Here is a 26,504-nt window from a genome sequence, read left to right as displayed (position 1 = left end):
CTGAAAACCCAACCCCTGCAGGGGGGTCTGGGGTAGGGTGACCAGACGTCCCCGTTTGTATTGGCCTGTCCCCGGTTGAAACTGTCCCCGGAAATGTCCCCGTTTTTCAATATACGTTAAAAACACATAGCAAGGTGAAATAAAACGTTTCATGTCAGGAAACACTGGGTAAACAGACTGCGGTCAAGCCAGCCCCCACTTCGGAAAAGACAGCCCGCACGTTGTATTGCGGTGCGCGAATATCCTATGCATTACGGTAGAGCCCTGTAAAAACTGCCTTCAAAATAAAAGCGTTTACTCGGTCAATAACAAATATACCTAAAGAACATATCAAACATATTCATATACTGGAGCTTAAATTAAGAAACATGTACTATATAATGTGATAATGTAAAACAAACTACGTATAACTACCACATTATAACTGAGTGAATGTAAAATGTAAAGATACAGTTGGAGCCAGTATTTTATTACTTATAAACACCTCTCTTAGCTCAGGATGTGTCCCAGCTGCCTTCAAACATAACGTGGTCAAGCCACTACTTAAAAAGAAAAATCTTGACCCCTCCATTCTCGCAAATTTTAGGCCCATTTCCCAGCTACCTTTTTTATCAAAAGCCCTGGAGTGAGTAGTCTACGCCCAGCTGCAGTCTTTCTTAACCATGCATGGCATCCATGAAAAGTTTCAGTCTGGCTTTAAACCCATGCATAGTACCGAAACAGCCCTTTTTAAGAGTTTTTAATGATCTGCTCCTAGCCGCAGACTCAGGCAGCCCAGCTGTCTTGGTGCTGTTAGACCTGACAGCTGCCTTTGACACTGTGGACCATAGCATCCTGTTGTCACGGCTTGAACAGTCCGCAGGCATCACAGGCTCTACCCTTGCATGGTTCAGATCTTACCTGACAGACCGTAGCTTTTTAGTGCAGCTAGGTGCCTTCTCCTCTGCCAAAGCCCCTCTTACCTGTGGGGTCCCCCAAGGCTCAATTCTGGGCCCCATCCTCTTTTTACTGTACATACTGCCCCTAGGTTCAATCCTCACGAAGCACAATATCCCCTTCCACTGTTACGCGGACGATGTACAGATCTATCTGCCTCTCAAAGCAAATGTCAACTCACTACAGCAGTTGATGGACTGCTTAACAGAGTTAAAATCCTGGCTGAGCAAAAACTTCCTCAACCTCAATGAGAGCAAGACCGAGGTAATCTTTTTTGGACCCCAACCTCTAGCCTCTCCGGTTGATATTCTGGGCTCCCTAAGTAAAAACATCCTCCCCTCTGTCTTGAACCTTGGAGTGACCTTTAATAGCACTTTTAAATTCGACAAGCAGGTTAGCACTGTAGTAAAATCCTGCTTTTTTAAAATAAGACTATTGGCCAAAACCAAGTCGTATTTATCTTTTAAAGACCTGGAAAGGGTTATTAACGCCTTTGTGACCTCAAGACTGGACTATTGTAACGCTCTGTATGTGGGTATGGACCAGGCATCAATTAAACGCCTGCAGCTAGTCCAAAACCCAGCTGCAAGTCTCCTGACTGGCCACAAAAAGCGTGACCACATCACCCCAATTCTGGCCTCACTACACTGGCTTCCAGTCCGGTTCAGAATTGATTTTAAAATCCTTTTATTTGTATTTAAAGCACTAAATGGGTTGGCTCCGGCCTATATAGCTGAACTCCTCCAGCGCTACACCCCAGCCAGAGCTTTAAGATCTGCTGACCAGCTGCTGCTGGTAGTGCTTAAGACCAGGCTCAAAACCCGAGGGCACCGAGCCTTCGCAGCAGCTGGCTCCAGGCTCTGGAACACTCTGCCCCTCCATGTGAGGTCGGCCCAGACCCTAGGGGCTTTTAAATCCACACTGAAGACACACTACTTCTCTCTGGCCTTCTAGTTAGAGTGGGGTTACGACTCCTGACTGTTCCATGTGTTGTTTTTATCTGTTGTGATTTATTGTGATGTAATGTGTTTTTATGTGTTTAAATTACATGTACAGCACTTTGGCTCGACCAAAATCGTTTTTAAATGTGCTCTACAAATAAAACTTGATTTGATTTTGATTTGATTACAGTTATGAAGACATATCTGACATTTCCACTGGGTGACTCATTTCAATTGATGTTGACACCATCTCACAACTATTTTCAAAAGCTAAAAAGACACCAGAGCCTGTTTTGGATATTGTTACTATGCAAGGACAAGTACTTGAAGTGGTTACCAGTTATAAATACCTAGGTATCTGGCTTGATGATTGTCTTACTTTTAAACTTCATGTCAATAACCTGCTTAAAAAGCTGAGGGTTAGACTAGGTTTCTTTTTCAGAAACAAGTCCTGTTTCTCTTTTGAAGCCAGGAAAAGGCTCTGTGACCTTTTGACCTGTGCTGGACTATGGTGATCTGATCTATATGAATGCACCTGCCTATTGCCTGAACAAGTTAGATGCCGCCTATCACAGCGCACTGAGATTTGTCACAAATTGTAAAGCACTTACTCATCACTGTACCCTGTATGCCAAGGCAGGTCTGCCATCACTTACTGTAAAGAGGCTCAGTCATTGGTGCACGTTTATTTATAAAGCTTTGTTGGGTAAACTCCCGTATTATATCTGCTCTCTGATAACAGAGAGTTGCAAGCAGCTATTGTCTGAGATCGCATGATGTAGTATTGTTAGATGTGCCAAGAGCAAGGACTGTCTTAGGTAAGACAGCTTTTATGTGCGCAGCTCCACTTGCTTGGAACAATCTTCAGCAAGAATTGAAACTGAGCAATCTCATTCCTCTGCATGTTTTCAAAGCTAGGCTAAATGAAATGCTCGTTGATACTATGGCCACTTGTAAATGTCTATAACTATGTAAATGTATCCTGTAAATATAATGTATGATGTCCTTTATTGTTTTATTGTTTCATGTGGAACCTATATGCTGCAGGTCTCCCTTGAAAAAGAGATCTATGATCTCAATGGGACCAATCTGGTTAAATAAAGGTTTGAAATGAAATGAAATGACTCCTAAAATAACATTACTTTCTGAAGCACAATTTAAAATGTATGCTGTTTAAAATCTTAAATTAGATCTATTGTCCATCTATATTTGGATTATTATTGAATGGAAACCGTCCATAATCAAAGAGTCACTCGAAGTCAATCAAATACTTATTTCACTTCAGGGTGATAGCAGGAGACCCCATCTAGTCACTCAGAGAGAATCTGGACAATCTGATGTACAGTTTCAAAATAAAAGATCTTTGAAGTCTCATATATGAGCTATCATCCCTCTGTTTTTAGATAAGAATAAAACAAAAACTGTCCAGTATCAAAGACTTATTTCAGTTTCAAAATAAAAGACCTTTGAAGTCTCATATATGAGCTATCATCCTTCTGTTTGTATCCAACAGTTCAAATGTTCGAATTACATTAAACCAGAATTGTCCCGCTTTTTTCTTTAACAGTGAAGAAAATTGGATATGTTAATGATATATTGACCACAAAACTCAAAATGTCCACGGTTTTAATTTTGAAAGTCTGGTCACCTTAGTCTGGGGAGATTCTCCCCCAGGAGATTTTTTGAAATACTAACATAAAATACACATTCTGGTACTCTCCTGAGAAGAAAAATAAATAAATGTATTACTACCCGACATATTTAAAAAAATGAATGCCATTTTAGTTTTGTGTTACTTTGTTCTGAAAGCTGAACCTGCTGCTCCTCACAGAGAGAAGAGGCTGTGAATGACTTTACATTGTGGATAGCCCCCATTGTTCTGTGTGTCAAAATGAAAGACAGCCCACACACCTATCAATCATCAAACCGTGGGGTCTTATTTCATTACGTGTTACAACACTTAATGTTGTATCGATGTATAGAGATGTACTACCGCAAAAGTATTCTCCGTCGGGACTTCCTGCAACAACACCACGCCGTTATCGTGATTCTGATTGGCCAGAAGACATTATCAAAGATGTTCTATTGAGAAATGACAGATTAGTGACCCTAATGCTATCATTAGCATTAGTGTGGACAAGACTTATGGCAACGTCAACCTTTGTTGATGAACTCAAACCAAAACAGAACAGAACGAGAGAAGGCCGTACACACACCAAAGAGACATTTACTTTACAGGCTCTTGGTAATGGTTTTCCATCAGTGAAATACGGCTCTTTACTGAAACCTAGTGGCAGCAGAATGAAACTACAACTACATCAGCAAACGCATGTTCCTCCAATATCCCAACGTGCTTTTCAAAAACAACATTTATATTTGGAATGGATAAAAAATAACACAAACAAGCAGTTGTTTGATATTTCAGTGTAGACAAGAAGAGGAACATTGTAAATAAATATTATTTGAATAAAATTAATAAATGTACAAAACAATGGAAATGGTTTGTTATCAGTAAATTATAACTCTTTAGTAATATCTACATTTTCCAACAAGCCAGCAGTTAGGGATCAGATCCCTTGTTGCAACATCTCTTCATTTTGTCATTCTTTTTGCCGCAAAAATCATGTTACACAAGAAATATTTACAATTCAGTACATTAAGCTGTGAAATACTTAAAGGCGACATATCATGCTATATTTGAACAATATATTGTAGGGCCATATCTATATAAAGTATATAAATATCGTTTGTTTTTTTTAAATACCAAACAGATCCTGCATTTTAACCATGCCTCATTTCGCTCTATTTGCTCTTTCCAGCGCTGTTTTTGCAGGGGGCTGATTCTGTGAGCTGCAGCTGACCACGCCCCCCTGCAGGAGAGGGGAGCGTGCTCTGAGATCAGCTGCTAGGCTGCAGCGGGGAGAAGAGGGGGAGAAAAAGAGATCTCCGTCCTCCGTGTTTTATTCTTATTGCCTCGGGGCAAGCTCGACAACACATGAAGGGAAGTTACTGCCCATATTTAGTAGATGAAAAAGGAGGGGCAGGACCGTCGACATTTAATGAGTGAGAATTTGGGGGAAAAGCAAAATGTATTCGATTTTTGTTGTATCGCTAATAATAAAAGATTATAGCCGAAAGGAAAATAAATCAGTAAAGACACACTAACACTTGGAAAATGTAACATCTAGCAAAGTTTTCTAATAGTGAGCTTATTTTTCATTTCAGTTTGAACAAATCTAAATTGTACATGGAGTGAAATGTGATGCTTTCAGGTCTCTCTCAGCCAGGACAGCTATAAACCAAGACACTGATCAGGATATTTAAAAACGATTTATTATGTTGAATTTAAAAGAAACAATTTTTGTAAGATTTGTCCTAGACTTTTGTAATATCAACAAATGTACATAACATACTGTATAATCATGTATAATTAAATCAGCACGTTGGAGCACATGACCATCAGCTGATCTTAATACATCATGTTTGACACCTCGACATGATTCACTTCACATTCTTCTAAACCTACAAGCTGCTGACTCCGACCTGCTGATGCTGCTATTAAATGACATAAACAAATGTTGGGATTTGAACGTGAATATATCCACTTTGCACACATCCTGCACAGCCTCGCTCTCCACAGGGACATTTCAACGTCCTTCTTCTTTGTTTCCATCAGGTGAGCATCTGAAGAAAATCACAGAGACTTTGTGTGAAGTTACAGCTGGAACTGTGACTACATGTGGAGTGGGCCTGTTTGATCTGATGCAGGAGGCTCTAACCTGACTGGACTTCACACCATGTCTTCCTGCTCCTCTGTGTCTTCTGTCTGTGCTGCAGTGTGTGAGTCGTTCTCATACTCAGGATCAGAGTCCAACTGATGAAGAGAGAGAAGACACAATTAGACCCTTGTTCATGAAACTATATAAATATTGAGATATAATCAAAAATGTATTTTATTTTGAAGATTAGTTGATGTCATTGTTTTATGACCAAATGCACATAACTCCTCTTTTCCAGAGCATTTATGGGACAATTTATAACCGAGACGTATTGGAAGTGTTGTCAACAGGTCCGCTCTCTCTCACCTCTATCTCTTCAGGTTCATGTGCTTCAGTGGTGGAGCGCAGAGCTTTCTTCTTCCTGGATTGACAACATCAACAAGTGCCAAATTCATGTCAGTGAACATATGAATAAAGAAATGGTGAGTGAACTGATGAATTTATATTGTTGTACCTCGTCCACAGAGTCAGGAGAAACACAGGAATCAGAATCAAGACCCCCAGAGTCGTTGATAGTCCTGATGATATTCACTATCATTGTTGAATTCCCTATTAACATGAAACACATGTGATACACCTCAGTAGTAGATGTATATATCCCTTCAGTCAGTTTCATCCACGTCTAACACCCTGAACAACAATAGTTTTATTTTTCTCTGTGACCAATTTTCAGTTATGGGTTGCTTCATATTACAAAGTGAATCAGGTCTGGTGAATGTAGAGAACTTACATGCCACAACAATCAGAGTTCAGGTGGAGTTACTACGTCCTAACTTGTTCTGGGCTCCACAGGAATAACTCCCACTGTGTTCAGCTCTGAAGTCAGTGATGTTGAAGATCTGTCCTGAAGCTTTTGGAGAGTCTTCATCCTCCTTGTACCAGGTGTAGTTAGCTGCTGGGTTAGCATCACTGCTACAGGTCAGAGTCACTGAACGGCCCTCCTCTATCTCAGCAGAGGGACTCACTGACACAGAGGGAAGCTTTGGAGAGTCTGGAGATTCAGAGAGACCCGGGTCATTCACATTTTAAATATCTACATGGCTTTCTCAGATGTTGCATTTTGGATTAATCAATACATTTTTGGGAAATTATTTTCAATAAATGTCCTTTAAAAAATACAAAAATTGCTTAGTATCTTAAAATCACCTGAAGCTACTCAGAGAATTACAGCAGACTGTGAATGTGAAGCGATAGAGCTGAAGAAAGTAGTAAAGATCGGTGAAATCTTCTCCAGCAAAGTCTGCACAGATTTAAGCTTTAAAACAATGTTCCACTCACATTTCACATCAATGGAGATGTTTGTAGATGTCCTCCCCAGCTCGTTCTCAGCTGTACAGTAATACTGTCCGGAGTCAGAGGAATTGATGGAGCTGAGGACAAGAAGTGGTCCTTCATTGACAAAAGAAAGGTGTGCATTTTGATCCTCCTTGTACCAGGTGTAGTTAGCTGCTGGGTTAGCATCACTGCTACAAGTCAGAGTCACTGAACTGCCCTCCTCTATCTCAGCAGAGGCACTCACTGACACAGAGGGGAGCTTTGGAGCATCTGGAAGTCAAAAGAGAAACAACTTGTTTAATATTTGTTTCCAGGTCTGTATTTGGGCATGGACTAGCAGAAGGAACATCTGAGGCCATTGAGGTTACTATAGAATGTTATTCAACTTCTTTAGAAACCCTGTTCGTCATCGAGCAAGATATCAAGATTTCAAAGGTTTAATGGTATATGACATTAAAAACATAAAACAAATACAATAAATGTTGACATTCGATTGCCAGCCCATGTACACAGCTCCCTGTCAGCACATTCTACACATAAAAGGCAACACAGCTCCAGCCTTCCTAGTAAAGCCGCAAAGTACATCAGCAGAGCATATGCTTCTACAGCAGGCACAGAATAAGTCATTCCCAAATAAAGTAAAAGCATTTTTGTCTTATAAGACAATCCCTAATCCTTGACCAGAGAGGGGTAATGGCTTTGCATCCTGAGGGGAAGGAAAGCATTCAACATATAACAGCACCTGCATGCAGTGCCAGATGTGGAGCGGCAGCCTTTCCACCAGCTCATTGTGGCCTGGTTAGGCCTCCTTTGTTTACAATTGACTGTGAAGATTGGACGTCAGAATCAAGTTCAACTGATGTAATTAGTGATTGGTAAAATCTTCCCATGCAGAAACTAGACAGATTTTGGCTTGTTATCTCAATGTATTACATGGCTTAGTTGAATACTCGATTCTGACCGTTGTTAAGGACGCTCACATCTTCAGAAAGAAGTCCGGTCGATTTAACTGTATACCGTTGGGCCGAAAAGCAAACTGCATGCAGTTTGCTTTTCGAACTGGGACATGAAAAACAACGCAGAATAATCGGGGCAGAAACCCTCCTTTTTACGCAGCGGTCCAGACATAGACATCAAACGGCAACACATATTCAGTGTGCAGTTCCTTTGGCATTAGGGCAGGGATATCTAGATACTTCCCAAGGTTTGACATAATGAATTGTGCTACTTTTAAAGCAAGGAGCGATGTTTTCAAATCTGTAATCAAAAAGCTCCTCAAAAACGCTATCTAAGCAGATCCTGCCGTTGGCTTTTCAAACTGAAGACAAGAGACGCTCTAACTGTTTTTCAAATGTAACAGTTTGAAAAGCAAGCAAACTGATTGTCTTTAGTTTTCTGCTGTCGTGTGATAGCAACATGGAGGATTTTAACATTAATTTGAATATATTTGGAGAGCACAGTAATTTGGAGTAATGGTTAGTGGCTGATGAGTCCCCAGTGAAGAAAATAACAAGACAAGAGGGACAAGAAAACAGCGGAGAAGTAACGGGGCAGAAACCCTCCTTTTTATGCAGCGGTCCAGACATAGACATCAAACGGCGACACATATTCAGTGTGCAGTTCCTTTGGAATTAGGGCAGGGATATCTAGATACTCTCCAAGGTTTGACATCATGAATTGTGCTACTTTTAAAGCAAGCAACGATGTTTTCAAATCTGTAATCTGCTCCTCAAAACCGCTATCGAAGCAGTTCCTGCCGTTGCTACGTTAGTTCAAACGGTAACAACGGACTATTTTTCTTAGCGGATGCATGTCAATTTAAATCAATACAACTATTTTTTAAATCAATAAAATAATTTTCTAAATCCATAAAAGCATTTCAATTAATATTGGGAGTCATAACGTTACTTTGTTGAGAATGTGGCCATGTAATAAGCGGGATAATGCGCACCTTCATGCCGATCTAGATCCCTCCGCTTCGCGTCGGGCTCCTGATCAGCCTGTCGGTGTTCTTTTCCCCATAATGACCGCGTTGCTGCACATTATCCCTTACTTATTACACGGTTTAGTTGAATAACCGATTCTGATTGGTCAATTCAGAACATGTGACACGTTGTTAATCCAGTAGTACAGACCGTTGTCAAGGACTATAATGACCGTTGCTAAGGAGGATCAAGAAAGAGAAAGGAAAAGAGGTTAAAAGACGGAGCGCTGGACGTCAGATAAATCACCAGAAGAAGTCAGACAGGAAGTAAACACTAACAGGAACACGGTATGGGCTCTGCACTGTTCAAGGACTTAAACTGTAAACACACTTGGACAGTGGTGCCGCAAAGTTGTTGTTGTCGCAGTTCCAGCCGTTGGTGGAGGGTTTTTTTTCTTAGTTGAAGAAATACGATAATATTTAAGTTAATAAAATAATTTCAATTAATATTGGGAGTCGAGTCGATAGTTTGTTTACCATCTGGCCGTGTAATAAGCGGGATAATGTGCAGCGACTTGGTCATTATGGCGAAAAGAACACCCTTCAGGCTGATCATGATGCGTGTCGGGTTCCCTGATCAGCCTGTCGGGTGTTCTTTTCCCCATAATGACCAAGTCGCTGCACATTATCCCTTACATACCGGTTTTACTCACATTTCACAGTAATAAAGACATTTCCAGACATATTCCTCCCAAGCTTGTTCTCAGCTGTACAATAATACTCTCCAGAGTCAGAGGACTGGATGAAGCTGAAGACAAGCTGGGGTTTCTCATTAGGACGAGGACAGGCTGGACTTCCATCCTCCTTGTACCAGGTGTAGCTAGCTGCTGGGTTAGCATCACTGCTACAGGTCAGAGTCACTGAACTGCCCTCCTCTATCTCAGCAGAGGGACTCACTGACACAGAGGGAGGCTTTGGAGCATCTGGAGGAGAACATGTTTGTTATTAGGGTGGATTAGAATATGTTATCATAAACAGTTAACTATTTAAATAATTATTTCTCTTTTTTTCCTTTAGACTATCGTTATCTTTTTTTATCACAGTTACTGTATCCAATAACAAGTCTTTGAAATTGTTGTATTTTTAACAACTCTACACATTCTTCTCTTTATATGCTGGTTATGTGAGCTGAGTCCGTCCAGATAGTCTTACATATTTTCTCTCACCAATTGTTTGCAAATGTTAACGGCCAGTTCAATATGATTTTATCCTGCCTCTGGGGTTGTATTATATTTGTCAGATTTATGACTTAATACATAAAGATCGCCCGGCTGTTGATTCATGAATACATCTTTTAAAATGAATACATCTTCAAGAATACTAGAAACTCTATTTTACATTATACCATGGAAAATGGTAACACTACATTACATTACATTACATTGCATTTAGCTGACGCTTTTGTCCAAAGCGACTTACAATAAGTACATTCGACCAGGAAGACACAACCTTGAAGAAAACAGAATCATATAAGTATATCAGGTTTCATAGAGCCAAACATTTCAAGTGCTACTCAACTGGCTTTAGGTAATCCAGTCCTTTATTGGTATAAAAGTGCTTCGTTAATCGTTCTAAAACGCTCGAAGTGGAGTCGAAAGAGATGAGTTTTCAGTTTGCGCCGGAAGATGTGCAAGCTATCTGCCGTCCTGATGTCAATGGGGAGCTCATTCCACCATCTTGGAGCCAGGATAGCAAACCCACGTGTTTTCGCCGATGGGAACTTGGGTCCCCCTCGCAGCGAGGGCGCAACGAGTCGTTTGGCTGATGCAGAGCGTAGTGCACGCGCTGGGGTGTACGGTTTAACCATGTCCTGGATGTAGGAAGGGCCAGATCCATTCGCAGCACGGTAAGCAAGTACCAGTGTCTTGAAGTGGATTCTAGCAGTTACCGGAAGCCAGTGAAGGGAGCGGAGGAGCGGAGTGGTGTGGGAGAATTTAGGAAGGTTGAAAACCAGACGAGCCGCTGCATTCTGGATGAGCTGCAGAGGTCGGATGGCACATGCAGGTAGACCAGCCAGGAGGGAGTTGCAGTAGTCTAGGCGTGAGATGACGAGAGCCTGGACCAGAACCTGAGTCGCTTTCTGAGTCAGCTGGGGACGTATCTTCCTGATGTTGTAAAGCGTGTATCTGCAGCAGCGGGTTGTAGCAGCGATGTTTGCAGTGAAGGACAGGTTGTTATCTAGGGTCACACCCAGATTCCTTGCAGTCTGAGTCGGGGAAACAACAGAGGTGCTGATGTTGATTGTCAGGTCAAGAGTGGGACAATCTTTTCCCGGAAGGAAGAGCAGCTCAGTCTTGTCAAGGTTGAGCTTGAGGTGGTGAGCAGACATCCACTGAGAGATGTCAGCTAGACAAGCAGAGATGCGTGCGACGACCTGGGTACACACCTCTTCTGTTACAAACTGTTCAATTCAATTCAGAGCGATTTCAAAAACAGCATCATTTAATCTAGTGGTGCACGATAATTATCGGTCCGATATTAGGAATTATGACGTCATCCCGATAAACCCGATAAAAGTATTAATAGCCCCGATAATATACAATATATTTTTTGGGTAAAAAAAAAAGAAAAGATACTGCGGTGTGGGTGGATTGGGATGAGGGGCGCTTGTTTTTCACTCGGCTCCTCCCGTTTTGCCAGTACTGTGGTATTAGTGGTTTAGGAAGAGGGGAGTTCTTCACAAATCCAGCGCTCCCTAACTCATGCCTGGCTGTGACGTAAATGGTGTGCGGCCGTGAAGCCAGGACAGTAAACAAACATGTCGCCGGTAGTATGGGACTATTTCAAAGTTTCAGAGTTAGATAGTTCGCTTGCTATTTGTATTAACAAATGCAGAAGTTCCACGAGGAGGAGAAAGGCAACGAGCTATAATACTTCCAACCTGATTAGTCACCTGAAACATCGCCATCGCTACGATGGTGTGTTAAAAGCGTACGAAGACGCCTGCGCTGCTAAACTAGCGGCGAATCCAAAGCCAGCTGCAAAGGCACCGGGGCTTTTACCTATCGACGAGGCTTTTGAAAAAGGCAAGAACTTTATTTGGGAAAATAAATATGGTCACTTTGAAGAGTCAAAACTGTTCTTGGCTTTGTTTTGTTCATAGTAGTAATGCTCATGTCATTTGCTCACTACTAGTCTTTGTTTTACCACCAGGTGTGCAAAAACTACAGGTACATTTAATATATATATATTATATTATTATCGGTTATCGGTATTGGTCTTGAGAAGCAGGAAGTTATCGGTATCGGTGTTGGTTTCAAAAAACCAATATCGTGCATCCCTAAATGTAACAATAATCAATAAACACAAACCGTGCACACAGTAGTAGTGAAGTGTTTTGTTTCAATACATAATACTGCTATGTCACATTAACATTAAGAAGAATTCAGATTAAAAATGATATTGTAATTTCATTATAATTGTTTCCGCTGGAGTGAACTTACAAACTGAAGGAGAACGATTCCAAAGCCCGTCTATTGCACAGGAATAGCTGTCTGAAAAACCATAGTATACTGAATAAGATATTCCTGTCTGGATTGTCTTTCCGTTCTTGTACCAGATGTAAGAAGGATAACCAGGGATAGGACAACTGCTCTGACACTTCAGCTCTGCCCCGGTATCATACAATCTGCGCACCTGCACCTGGAGATCTGGATTTGTGAGGAAGTAACAGGAATAGTGTATTAGACCAAACTCACATAAATGCCAATTAACATATTTATATCTAGATATATTCTTTATAAAAAGTAATCAAAACATGAATTCATTTTTTACCTGGCACAGACAAAGTGACTCCAGGTGAACCACTATATATTCCATCCTCATGGTTGGTTTCAAACCTGAACTTGAACTCAGCTGAGTCGCTCTCTGTCAGGTCTTTGATTCTCAGAGTGCAGATGTTGTTTGCACAGTGATACTCTACACGACCTGCGTACTCTGAGACTGTGGTCAGATCTACAGGTTCACCACCTTTCTGTTTAGTAAACCAGAATGTTTTCTCCACTGTGATAACATGATGTTTCCATGTGGGTGGGTACGTGTAGGTGCAGCTTATTTCCACTGTTAATCCTTTCACTGCACAGATCTCAGTAGAAGTGTAAGTCACTGCCCAGCCATCCTGACCTTGTACAACTGTAACAAAGAACATCAATCACAATTAATGACTAAGTTAAGAATCAGTTAATGAGACAGGCTGGATCATACTGCCAATATGATTTGGAGGAATATAAGCTTCACGATCCCTAAAATGCAGTAATCATTGTCTACAAAGTTCCTCATCTTGAATCTAACTAGTTTCATTGCTACGCCGATGATACACGAGTCTACATTTCCACAAAACCCAACATTGCCCTCCCCCCCACCTAAGTCACCAACTGCCTCCAGGACATCAGGAGCTGGATGAGCAGGAACTTCCGGAAACTCAATGGCAGCAAAACCAAAGCCCTGCTCGTTGGCACCAAAGCCAACCTCTCCAAAGCTCCAACCTCCCCTGCCTCCAACCTCATCATTGAGGGTTTCTCCGTTCCCTTCTCCAGCCAAGTTAAGAGCCTTGGTGTCATCCTGGACAGCTCCTTCTCATTTGCACCTCACATAAATAACATCACCCGGACTGCTTTTCTTCCACATACGAAATATCTCCAGACTCCACCAATCCCTGTCTCAATCAAACACTGAAGTCCTTGTTCACGCATTCGTCACATCCCGGGTCGACTACTGTAATGCCATCCTCTCAGGCATTCCCACCAAACTCATCAATAAACTTCAAATCAAATTCAAACTGAACTCTAAAGCCCGGATCATCACCCGCACTAAATCCACTGAACACACCACCCCCACCCTCATCCAATTGCATTGGCTCCCAAGTCCAGTCCCGGATCAGCTTCAAAAACCTCCTGCTCACCAATAAACCCTCCATAACCTGGGACCACCAGGCCTTCTCTGTTGCTGCACCCTCCCTCTGGAACGCCCTCCCCAGCCGTATCAAACAGTCAACCACCCTATCATCATCACACCTCTTTAGAGTTCCAATAAAACACAACGTCATAACTCTGCCAATCTGACTTCTTTCTGTTGTCTCTTTGTATTTTCTCCAAATTAATTCCATTGCATCTTGTGTTTTCACTAATGTAGGCCTGTGTATGTTTGCTGTATGCTTGTATGGGATGTTTTTGTAAAGTGTCAGAGTGTTTAGAAAAGCTACAATTATTACATTGAAAATGTGGATGTACATTACCTGGCATAGAGAGAAGGAAGACAACAAATCCACTCGCTGTTAAACTCATAGCTGCTCCTCTCATCTCCGTGCGGCTTCAGTGACAATAAAATAAAGAAGAAGATTGATGTACACAAGAAAAACCCTTCATCATTAAAAGAAAGGGAGTTATCACGAACCTTAACGTCCCTCTGTGGGCTTGAAGGTAGAAAGGAGACAGAAAGCAGGGGGTTTAAATCACCACTTCCTTCCTCTTCACATTATCGCTTTACATGGTTTGTTGTTTCGCAGAGAGAGACCAGTTTGTGGTAAACAAAGCACCTCTCCTCACTGACAAGAGAAGACACATCCTAATGTCTTCCTTTATTATAAAAGCAGCCACAATTCAAGATCTAAATCCATGTTCTGTGAATAAAATGCAAATTACACAAACTACTAATGCAAATTAACATCATTTGATATTATTATGAAGCTGCCTGGATAGTTTCATAATGAGTACAGAAAGTCACATCACAAAAAAATGTCATGACGTACAGCTTGGGTTTTACATTTTATAATATTCATTCAAGCCAAACTCAAACCAAACTACAACAAGCAGCACGAGCTGAAGGTTAGCTATCAGTATTTCTGAAGAGCAGGACTGTGGCTGTGCTGTGGTCACACACTTCACTCACTCACTCACACACTGCTCTCACACACTCTCTCACACACTCACTCACTCACTCACTCACTCACTGCTCTCACTCACTCACACACTGCTCTCACTCACTCACACACTGCTCTCACACACACACTTCTCTCACTCACTCACACACTTCTCTCACTCACACACTGCTCTCACACACTCACTCACACACTTCCCTCACTCACACACTGCTATCACTCACTCACACACTTCTCTCACACACTTCTCTCTCTCAGTGTGAGAGTCTCCCTTTACTGTGTTCTTTATACCTTCTGATGTATCCTTACAAACTCTGCACTTTCATCACTGCAGCTTGTTTTGTTTTATATTGTTCCCAGTGTTTTTATTTCAAGCGAACCCGTGCAATTATCAGTGGCGTTTCTATATGTACAAAAGTGGTGGGGCACAACAAACTTAGATGTCTATATATAAGCTTCTGCAGTGAGGTTCATGGCTGGTGAGGCACTGGCACTGACTCTTCAGGTTTACAAATATTATATTTTGACCTAAATCAAAATATAATATTATTTTCAAAAGCTTTTTTAGTCTGATGCTTTGATTAATTTTAAACAGACAGTTCAACAAAAGGATACCCCAAAAAATGTAATTTTATCATTTAAATATTGAATTGTTCTCTCTTAGTAAGATCCCATTTTCAATAAAATTGTGGTCTTACCTTGACTTGAAGATGAAGTCCATTTCCCTATCCTTCTGGACAAAAATCTCTATTACTTTTTTGTAAAAGTCCTCCTTATGTTCTTGTAGTTTCAAAAGTCTATCATAAATCTAAATGATGGATTTATGATTCGAAAATGATAAAAGTAGGGTAGACATGTGGATATTATCCGGCTGAACAAAACCTGCATTTATCTAACAGCTACGTTTCCCACAGATCTTATTTGGAGCTATTTTCTAAAATCCTATGGAGAAATCTCATTGCTTTTTTGTGGAGGGAAGCCATGCGCAGCTTACTTCCGGGTTTTAGGACACGTCACTGCAGCGCTATCTTCTCCTCTTCACACACCACACTTTTCGCGGCACACGTACTTTCAGCCAATCAGCTCTGAATGATGTGAGATGACGTATGGTGGGGACGGCAGCTCTATGCCCCTATGGTCATTATTTTTTGCCACACACATTAAATTGAAAAATACTCTGAGCATACGCAGTGTAGTTTTTACAGTCACCATTGACTTAGACAGTGAGAGGGGCATGGTCGGGTTTTGTCCCACATGGCTCTAAACAGCTCAATAGGCACACACTGTAGACACTAATTAGAAGAACACAGACTAAAATAGGAATATGCAGACAAATCAGATGATTAAACATGATCTTAAAATATATTTTATATATATATTTGTTTGTAATCATTATTTTTAATACTTTCTGCTGACACTAGGTGGGGCTGTACCTGCCCCTAATGACCAGTCGCCACTGGCAATTATTCTATTTTGAAATGACAGATTAGTGATTGATTGATTGAAAAGTGTATTAACAGCTTGTATATTGGGTACAGTACAGTACAGCTCAAAACATACAATTGTTAAGGGGATGCAGACCAGAGAAAGACTTTCGTCTTGTTTATGTTACGATTATTGTGTTATGTCACGTTTTCTATGTCTTGTTTTGGGTGTTTTGCTGTTCTCCCTGTCATGTTTTCCTCTGGGTATATTGTCTGGTCCTTTTCCCTGTGTTTTTCCTCCCGTCGTTAGTTTCCCTGGTGTGTCTAGTTGTCTGATTGTTTTCACCTGTGGCCCTTGTGTTTCTCCTCCCCTGCCCGGCTGTGTCTCGTCTTGTGATTACCCCTCCCTGTATTTAGTCTTGTCTCTTCCTGTGTTCAGTGTCGGTTCGTCTTGTGATTTGGCTTGTCCTCGGTGAGTGTTGTGTTCTGTCTTTGTTAGTATAGCCTTGAAATAAAGGAATTTTCACGTTAATCTGCATTTGGGTCCTACCTGCTTCACACACCGTAACATTACGAACCGACCACGATATGGGCCCAGCAGTAGTGATGGCAAAATGAAGCTTTGAATGAAGCGTCGAACCACTTGGACAATTGTGTCGGAAATAGGTTCATTTCTCGAAGCTTCAGTTACAGCGACCTCTCCTGGCGAAGTGCAAGGCTGCAGTGGGTTTAACGTATCTTTGCCTTGAAAAATATTCGATGCACACACTCACACTAAGACTGAATATCATGTTCTATTTGCAATTAAAGATTGATAATTGTGTGTATTGGGTTATTGAGAATAGACTAGAGAGTGCTAGACATGTTTTTGGGCCTTTTATCAGTTATTAAAGTTGAAAAGCAATGATTAAAATACGTCCATTCCGGGATTTGAACCAGCTGCGCGGAGGACATCGCCGCATTCGGGCCGCCGGCTGTACCCACTGGGCTATCTATTGCTTGAAATATTGAACTGTTTTTATATTACTGATAATTGTCTTTTTGTTCACAACTTCTCCACATTTCGAAGTGTTTCCCGAGCCAGAACGACCTATCTTTCTTCCTGGCTTGCTCTATAATGATATCAAATGCAATACCAACAACAACTCAACAGCAACAACGCAAACTACGACAACAACCCACACATTGTGCATTGTTTAGAGCGGTCATAAAGTGTTGAAGCACTCAAGTTTGAAACTGTTTCAACCTGTCAGAATCGAGACGAGGCAGTGCATTGAATCGCGTGAATGGACCGTGAACCAGTCAAGTGATTCATTCAGGAAATGAAGCAGTTGCTGCTTCGGACGTCACATGTCACGTGATTTGAAGCAGTTGCTGCTTCGGACGTCATATGTCACGTGATTTGAAGCAAGCTTCGAAGCACTGCTTCTATGGAATAGGAAGTCCAGGGTTGAAGCTCCGTTCGAAGCTTCAGTGTCAAACTGCCATCACTACCCAGCAGATCCGTTTGAGCAGGAACTAGTGGATTATACCTTTTCTTTGTCTGAATGTGCTCTGGCAGATGCAGTCCACCTTACGCTGAGGAATCAAGATTTGGTTAAATTCTTACCGGCCTGGCTTTTGGATTACCTCACGGTTTGTTTTCCCGATCCTGATAGACCCAGGTCTCCAGATTCCCTTTTTGATACCACACGCATCGGTGTGGTCCGTCTGGCGTCAGCCCCTGCTTCTCACCCAGTGTTTGATACCGGACCTTACAGCCATGTTTCTGGCTTCAGAACCGGCCCATACAGCCATGTTTCCGGCTCCATAACCGGACCTTACAGCCATGTTTCCGGCTCCAGAGCCGGCCCATTCAGCCATGTTTCCGGCTCCAGAACCGGACCTTACAGCCATGTTTCCGGCTCCAGAACCGGACCTTACAGCCATGTTTCCGGCTCCAGAACCGGACCTTACAGCCATATTTCCGGCTTCAGAACCGGACCTTACAGCCATGATGCTGACTTTAATTTCGGTTCCAGAGCCGGCCCATTCAGCCATGTTTCCGGCTCCAGAACCGGACCTTACAGCCATGTGTCCGGCTCCAGAACCGGACCTTACAGCCATGATTCTGGCTTCAATTCCGGCCCCCGCAGCCATGGTTCCGGCTTCAATTCCGGCCCCCGCAGCCATGGTTCCAGACCCAGCTCTGGCCCCAGCTGCCACAGTCCCATCTCAAGTTTCCTCTCCAGTTCCCTCCCGAGTCCCCTCTCCAGTTCCCTCCTGAGTCCCCTCTCCAGTTTCCTCTCAAGTTCCTTCTCAAGTCACCTCTCAAGTCCCCTCTCGAGTCACCTCTCGAGTTCCATCTCTAGTCCCTTCTCAAGTCCCTCCTCTAGTCACTTCTCTAGTCCCCTCTCTGGTCCCTTCCAGAGTCCCTCCTCTAGTCAATTCCCTAGTCCCATCTCTAGTCCCTGCTCTAGTCCCCTCTCTAGTCCCCTCTCTAGTCCCCTCTCTAGTTCCCCTCTCGAGTCCCCTTCTCTAGTCCCCTCTCGAGTCCCCTCTCTAGTTCCCCTCTCGAGTCTCCTCTTGAGTCTCCTCTCGAGTCCCCTCTCGAGTTCCCCCTTGGTTCTCCTCTCGAGTCCCCTCTCGAGTCACATCTCAAGTCCTTACCCAATGTCCTGGTCCGTTGGAGGTTCCACTGGGGGTCCTGCCAACTCCATGTCCTGTCCCGTTGGAGGCCCCGTCAACTACTCCTCTGCCGGGGGTCCTACCAATCGTATGTCTGTCCCGTTGGAGGTCCCGCCGTCTACTCTCCTGCCGGGGGTCCTGCCAGCTCCTTGTCCTGTCTCGTTGGAGGTCCCGCCGACTACTCTCCTGCCGGGGGTCCTGCCAACCCTTTGTCCTGTCTCGTTGGAGATCCCGCCGTCTACGCTCCTGCCGGGGGTCCTGCCAACCCTTTGTTCTGTGCCGTTGGAGGCCCCGCCGACTACTCTCCTGCCAACCCTTTGTCCTGTCCCCTTGGAGGTCCCGCCGTCTACTCTCCTGCCGGGGGTCCTGCCAGCTCCTTGTCCTGTATCGTTGGAGGTTTCCGCCGACTACTCTCCTGCCGGGGGTTCTGCCAACCCTTTGTCCTGTGCCGTTGGAGGCCCCGCCGACTACTCTCCTGCCGGGGGTCCTGCCAACCCTTTGTCCTGTCTCGTTGGAGGTCCCGCCGACTACTCTCCTGCCGGGGGTCCTGCCAACCCTTTGTCCTGTCCCGTTGGAGGTCCTGCCGTCTACTCTCCTGCCGGGGGTCCTGCCAGCTCCTTGTCCTGTCTCGTTGGAGGTCCCGCCGACTACTCTCCTGCCGGGGGTCCTGCCAACCCTTTGTCCTGTGCCGTTGGAGGCTCCGCCGACTACTCTCCTGCCGGGTGTCCTGCCAACCCTTTGTCCTGTCTCGTTGGAGGTCCCGCCGTCTATTCTCCTGCCGGGGGTCCTGCCAATCCTATGTCCTGTGCCGTTGGAGGCCCCGCCGACTACTCTCCTGCCGGGGGTCCTGCCAACCCTATGTCCTATCCCGTTGGAGGTCCCGCCGACTGCTCTCCTGCCGGGGGTCCTGCCAATCCCGTGTCCTAGTCCTCTTCCGTGGGGGATCCTGCCGAGGCCTGTCCCACCAGCTCCGACACCGGGTCCTGCCCGGCCTCCGGCGCTGTCCCGTCAGCGCCTGCCTGCCCGGCCTCCGGAGCTGGCTGGTCTTCGCCCTCGATCCCGGCCCCCTGAGAGCCACGGCCTTCGCCCTCGAGCCCGGCCCCCTGACTTTCCCGGCCGCGGTCCTCGCCCTCATGCTCGGCCCCCTGAGTTCGCCCGTGGTGGCCTCCGCCCCTCCATAACCCCCACCTTGGACTCTGTCTTGCCCCCGGGCCGTCCGCCCGAGTCCCCCTTCTCGGCTTCTGCCTTGCCCCCGGGTCGTCCGCCCGAGATCCCTTCCGGGTCCTCCGCGGTGCTCTTGGGACGTTTATTGGACTGTTTTGGGTGTTTTAGGGACGTCTGGAATCCGTCCCTAGGGTTGGGGGTTCTGTTACGATTATTGTGTTATGTCACGTTTTCTATGTCTTGGTTTGGGTGTTTTGCTGTTCTCCCTGTCATGTTTTCCTCTGGGTATATTGTCTGGTCCTTTTCCCTGTGTTTTTCCTCCCGTCGTTAGTTTCCCTGGTGTGTCTAGTTGTCTGATTGTTTTCACCTGTGGCCCTTGTGTTTCTCCTCCCCTGCCCGGCTGTGTCTCGTCTTGTGATTACCCCTCCCTGTATTTAGTCTTGTCTCTTCCTGTGTTCAGTGTCGGTTCGTCTTGTGATTTGGCTTGTCCTCTGTGAGTGTTGTGTTCTGTCTTTGTTAGTATAGCCTTGAAATAAAGGAATGTTCACGTTAATCTGCATTTGGGTCCTACCTGCTTCACACACCGTAACAGTTTACATCAGGGTCCCCCATTTCCAATTCATCATATCATTTAAGACATATTTGACATACAGACGGCTTATTTACAATTTACATACAGGTGGTTTTTTACATACAGATTGCTTATTTACAATTTTCATTTTAGATTTCGTTCTAATACATCCTAACCGGACATTTAAGACATACCAAGTCTACAGATATACAGTTAGTAACAGAGTCTAAAATGCGAGTATATACATAGATGGGGGGGGGAAGCTGTCTATTGTACGACAGGTTGAGATTTGTACCATTACCGGGGCCAGTTCTGCAATGCTCTCCCCGAAGGTGCTCTTTAAGAGAGGTTTTGAAGGTAAGTATAGTTTTACTTTCCTTTACAGTTGTGGGAAGAGCGTTCCACCTTGATGTGGCATAATTGCGAAACGTGTATTCCCCCCTTTTTTGTGCCAAATCTGGGTTTCACATGATTTGTGGAGCTCCCTCTGGTGTTATGATCATGGTATTCCTTGACTTTTGGGAAGAATTTTGACATGTACATGGGTACCATAGAGGTGTAGTGGATCTTGTAGACCAGGCCCATTGCAAGTAGCTGTACTCTGTCGTCTACTCTAAGCCATCCTAGGTTGTCAAAGTGGGCAGAGGTGAGGTGGGTTCTAGATGAAAGGTCAAGCAGTAGTCTGACCCGTTTATTTTGCGATGTTTGAATTTTATTTTTAGCGCCTTGGAGGTGCTATGGTACCATGACGTGCAAGCATAGTCATAGTACCCTTGAATGAGTGCTCCTGCCAGAGTTTTCAGGGTGTTTTTGTTTACCAGAGAGGAGATCCGGTATAGGAATCTAGTTCTTTGATTGACTTTTTTTATTACATTGGATGCCATTTTGTCACAGGAGAGGTTTGCCTCAAGAATAGATCCTAGGTATGTAATTTCCTTCTTACTTGTGACAATAATGTCGCCCACTGCAACTGAGAAGTCGTCGGATTTGCTGAGATTATGTTTCGAACCGAAGAGAATGGACTCTGTTTTACCCAGGTATAACAAATCATTTCCATTGTGATGTGTGTGCTATCATTAGCATTAGTGTGGACAAGAGTTATGGCAATTTCAACCTTTATTGATTAACTCAAACCAATACAGAACAGAACGAGAGAAAGGTAAACACATGAAGTACAGAACAAAAGGCTAGGGTCATAATCACAGGTGTAAACAACAAATCAAAATAGACAAATGCAACAAGTTGTGATAGCTATGAACTTAAAGAGTAACAAAGAAATGAACTATTTTAATTGGTGATAATGGAACTTTTATATTTACATAAAAATATGGCAGAATAAGAATGTGTGAACATTAAGGCCGTACACACACCAAAGATACATTTACTTTACAGGCTCTTGGTAATGGTTTTCCATCAGTGAAATACGGCTCTTTACTGAAACCTAGTGGCAGCAGAATGAAACTGCAACTACATCAGCAAATGCATATTCCTCTAATAATCCCAATGTGCTTTTCAAAAACAACATTTATTTTGGAATGGATAAAAAATAATACAAACAAGTAGAAGAAAAATATATGAAGAAAGTAGATACATGTACATACAAAACAATGGAAATGGTTTGTTATCAGTAAATTATAACTCTTTAGTAATATGTACATTTTTCAACAATAAAAGCTAGCAGTTGCAGCATCTCTACATTTTGTAATTTCTTTTGGTGAAAATCATGTTACAAAATAAATATATACAATTGATTACATTAAAGGTAGGGTAGGTAATTTTGGAGAAACCAGCTCGAGTTTGCTGGAATTTGAAAATACACAGCCGGAAATAATCTGCCCCTTACTTCAGACTTCCTCACAGAGCCCCTCCCCCAACACACACGAACGTGCACATGACCAATGAGGGCACGAGATAAGTTTGTGCACAGATGGAAGGCTGACTGGCAGGTAGGCCATCCAGTTACTTTAGCCGGCTCAGATGATTGGTCGTGCTTTTTACAGCACTACGGCTTTCACAGATGACATTTTTTATGGATGTTAAGAGCATTCCATTGAATATAACAAAAAGTGTATCTCGAGCCGGTTTCTCAAACTTACCTACCCCACCTTTAAGTTGTGAAATACTTAACAAATTATTTACATTTGAGCCATTCAGATTAATAAAAACTAGGCTGAAAACTCATTGCCTAATTCCTGGAGAGGTCCACCCTGAAAAATGTATTTAAAAAATCCATATTACCCTGTATAAATATAAATATAAAATATTATGGTAAAATAAAAAATATCGGTAAAATAAGAACAAGCCCGGGTAGCTGGAGTCCAGGAGAAACAAGAGAAGGCAATAGCATTCACTCAGAATCTGTGTTACCTTCAAGGACAAGGGGAAAATAGTTAAAGGTAACAAAACACAGGACTAGACTTCAACTGTCACACACACTCCACAAGGTTTTGCTTCAGCTCGAGTCGAGCATTACGTAAAGATACGGGTCCAGCTCACGGAGAGCATTGATCAGAACCCTGCAGGCTGGAGCTCCTTTATTTCGTATCGCATCCAACACCTCTCGTGCTCCGTCATTTTGGGGTTTGGTTCTGGCTGACGTCATTTCAGAATCAGTGATAACTCCAGACTCAAAGAGTTTATCCAGAAGATCCTTCAGGACAGTTGGAGTCACTCTTTGAATGAACTCTGTCCGAACTGAGCGCAGCCACTGGTCTGCTGGGACTCTGCCCTCTGCTGGGACTCTGCCCTCTGCTGGGACATTTCTCTGGGACAATTCACGCCTTGGACCTGGTAGATAAACAGGGAAAATAATTTTGTTGAATAACAAACAATCACGTTAAACAGATCTGTTAAAAATGAAAGTAACTGAGCATTCCCAGGGGTGGATTTCTGTTCACTTGAAGTTATAATATGTAACATTTCCTCATTGAAAACTACTACACCTATGTTAGTCGTGTTTTGTTGAGTTTTGTACCTACATTATCCCAAATGGTTCAGAGAGACATTTCATTTTAATCAAGCTAACAGTACGTCTCATCACGGTCTCCTGTAATGGGGGCGTATCCACTTAACCAGGAGAAGCTGAAGACTACAACTCCCATGATGCCACACTGTTTCACCACCACACCACACTAGTTTTTACTATGGTTTTAAAAAATAACAGGTTGTGTGTTTAATGTCATAATGATGCGCTGCCATGGAGCCTTCATAGAGATTGCTATGAGATGGAGCTTTAGAGTTATCAGTCTATCACTGGGTCTGAACTCAGGTGGAGTCTTTACCTTCCAGTGACGCGCGACAATACCAGATTTCATTTCCATCTTGGTCCTGGACCTTCAAAACCACTCTCTCTGTTGTCGTCGTCAGGGAAACTTGAAATGTCGGATGGTAATTTGGTCCAAACCTGGAATCAAATGTTTTACTCTGAAAACCAGAAGCAGAAGTTAAACGTTTATCTGTTTCTTTCCTGATTGTGATATCACATGCAGATAAATGTGTTAATGACCATTGTGTTCCTTTAGAGGAGTATCAGTGACTCACCTCAGGCTGTATATAGAAGCCCTCAGGTTCACAGTGCACACTGTAACTGTGATCAATGTCCAGCTCACAGTCGGAGGAGTTTGTGATGTGCACAGCACGTTTGTGTTTGTCAGCAACCTTCAGTAAGAGGGTAACTTTAGTTATTCTCGGATAGTCAAGGCTACTTTAGTTAAAGATCACATTAAACAACAACAAAACATAATTATTGATATATATATTGCCTTTGTAAAGGAATATTCAAAATATATTCTTTTAATTATTGGATATAAGCTATTGAAGAAGCTATTCCTTTGGCACAGGGCTCACTTCAGTGTCTGTTAGAGAAACACCAGGATTTCAGCTAACTTTGTTGTAATTGTCATTACTAGAGGCTCTGAGGGACGGCGTTTCTAAAATAGCTAGAAAGTCCGCTACGGGAGTGCAGAGGGGGGGGGGGGGGGGGGGGGGCGGAGCTTGTGTCCTGAGTGAAAACTAAAGCTGAGTTATTTGTATTCACAATGTCACATTAATCCAAACCATGATCTTTTTGTTTATGCCTGCACAAACAGTTTTGGTACCTAAACCTGATCCTGAGCTGTAACAGGACAGTGTCTCGGAGTATCGTGTCACAACGTTAACCGAACACAAACCGTCTGTGTCAGTTATACAACACAAAAGGCTGCTGCCCAAGATGTAAAATATGGCTGGTAGGGATGAGATCACATTGTCTTGGCAGTGATTCATCTCAGCAGGTCGTTCAGTTCTGTGTGATGTGTTTACCTTTTATGCCATCAGTTTCCGCAGACAGAAAGACATGCTGAGAGAGAATCATACAAAACCACAAAGAGCGATCTGAAGATTTACAGTTCAGATAGATCTTATTCTTCTCCCAGCACGAGAAGGTTTGAGAAGAGGAGCAGTGTGTGTGGAAACAGCTGTGGTTTTAAACCAGTGTTTAGTCTGATGGTGAGCATGTAAAGAGCCTGACTTTACCTCCTCCACATGGACGTTGTTCTGCAGCAGATGTACATCCAGTGTTTGCTCCTCTCCGGACGGGGTTCGTAGAAACACCAGAATTTGGCCCTTTATCCGCCACTTTAGAAGCCTTTTCAATTTATCGATGATAAGGCCAAAGCGAGAGAGGTGAGGCACCTTCACCACCACGTGAGTGTGTGTAACCTCCAGCGGCTCCAAGATGCTCAGGCCTTCATCAGTGATGTGGACGACAGACAACAGGCCGTCCAGGAGCAGCGCTGTGGAGCAAAGAGCTGGTCATCTGTTGCTTTGCTGCTGAAACAGCTTCATCATATTCAATGTCACACCACTTTAGCTCAGAGCTAATGTTGATCTAATGTCATTCACTTTGGAGCCTCACTAGTATGTACCAGTTTATATCCTTCACCTTTTATTTTAGTATTTAATTATTGATCTGTGGCCCTGTGATCCTTCTGGATGGGAGCATTTACTGTCATGCATAAACGTTATTAATTGTTTGTTGATTCATAAGAACGCTGAAATGCTTGTCAGAAAAGCTTGACTGTGTCCGGTCTCATGTGTGAGTGACTCTAGATGTGTGAAGAGATTTCTAAAGCTTTTAAGGCGTAACAAAGTTCTGTTGTTTTGTTTTGTACATGGTTCAGCCAGACTGACAATGTAAAGAGCAGAGAGAGCAACATATGGATAACAAATCATTAATTAATCAAACTGCTAGCTTAGCATCACAACAGTTACAGAGAGTTAGCGTTGAGTTAGCACTGTTAGCAGCTGAGCATGCTGTGGACTGACAAATCCCAGTTTAAATCTCTTTAGTATTACAGTGAAGAGACTGCAGAGGGCCCGAAGAAAATCCAACTCAGTATTTAGAGCTGCATTGCATCGTCAGCTTTAATAATGATCAATAATGTCATGAACACATCGATACAATGGACGTTTTCATAATCACATTGTTCTTCTTTTGGGGACAAAAAAAAAGTGGTGTCTGAATTATACTGTTGTTATCTTTGTTAAACTAGTTTAATAAAGCTGCTTCATAACCTTTGAATGGTAGTAGATATAAAAAGGTGCCACATAAACATTATACAAGTGTATATGTGTTAACACTGCAGATGTCTTTACCATCCTCTGTCTCACTGTGTGGCAGGTGGAGCTGGCAGACGGCAGCTTCATCAGAACTCTTCACGTCGAACAGCGGCCCTGCTGCCTTCTTGCCAGCTGATTGGAGGAAGATCTCATCCCAAGGGACCGTCCTGTACAGAAGCTCTGCCTCCTGAACCATGACGAACACCAGGCCAGTCGAAGCACACTGGAACACACCTGGACCAGGACACCTGAAGCTGTAGACACACAGGGGACAAGTTACTACAACAAGC

General features: G+C 43.2%; 1 protein-coding gene and 1 long non-coding RNA gene across 4 annotated transcripts in view; both read right to left on the bottom strand.

The window, feature by feature from the left end:
- Nucleotides 1–5,188: 5,188 nt before the first annotated feature.
- On the bottom strand, nucleotides 5,189–6,856 carry LOC117540290. Its single transcript, XR_004568145.1, has 4 exons — nucleotides 6,387–6,856; nucleotides 6,111–6,205; nucleotides 5,963–6,017; nucleotides 5,189–5,751 (listed from the first exon to the last, which is right to left on the bottom strand). It is a non-coding gene; the product is annotated as an uncharacterized LOC117540290 (long non-coding RNA).
- A 15,747-nt stretch (nucleotides 6,857–22,603) lies between these two features.
- Nucleotides 22,604–26,504, bottom strand: part of LOC117540286 (NACHT, LRR and PYD domains-containing protein 14-like) — a 47,255-nt gene continuing 43,354 nt past the window's right edge. For all 3 annotated transcript variants that reach the window (XM_034206883.1, XM_034206881.1, XM_034206882.1), the window contains 5 exons: nucleotides 26,251–26,468; nucleotides 25,129–25,388; nucleotides 24,157–24,273; nucleotides 23,898–24,039; nucleotides 22,604–23,403 (listed from right to left, as the gene is read on the bottom strand). In XM_034206883.1, coding sequence (XP_034062774.1) covers nucleotides 23,069–23,403; nucleotides 23,898–24,039; nucleotides 24,157–24,273; nucleotides 25,129–25,388; nucleotides 26,251–26,468 — 1,072 coding nt within the window. In that variant the 3' untranslated portion in view covers nucleotides 22,604–23,068. The remainder of the gene's footprint in view (nucleotides 23,404–23,897; nucleotides 24,040–24,156; nucleotides 24,274–25,128; nucleotides 25,389–26,250; nucleotides 26,469–26,504) is intronic.

This window comes from Gymnodraco acuticeps, unplaced genomic scaffold (assembly GCF_902827175.1).
Source record: "Gymnodraco acuticeps unplaced genomic scaffold, fGymAcu1.1, whole genome shotgun sequence".
In the NCBI taxonomy this organism is placed as follows: Eukaryota; Metazoa; Chordata; class Actinopteri; order Perciformes; family Bathydraconidae; genus Gymnodraco; species Gymnodraco acuticeps.
The sequence above is the reverse complement of the archived record's forward strand: the minus strand, read 5'-3'. Positions and strand labels throughout refer to the sequence as shown.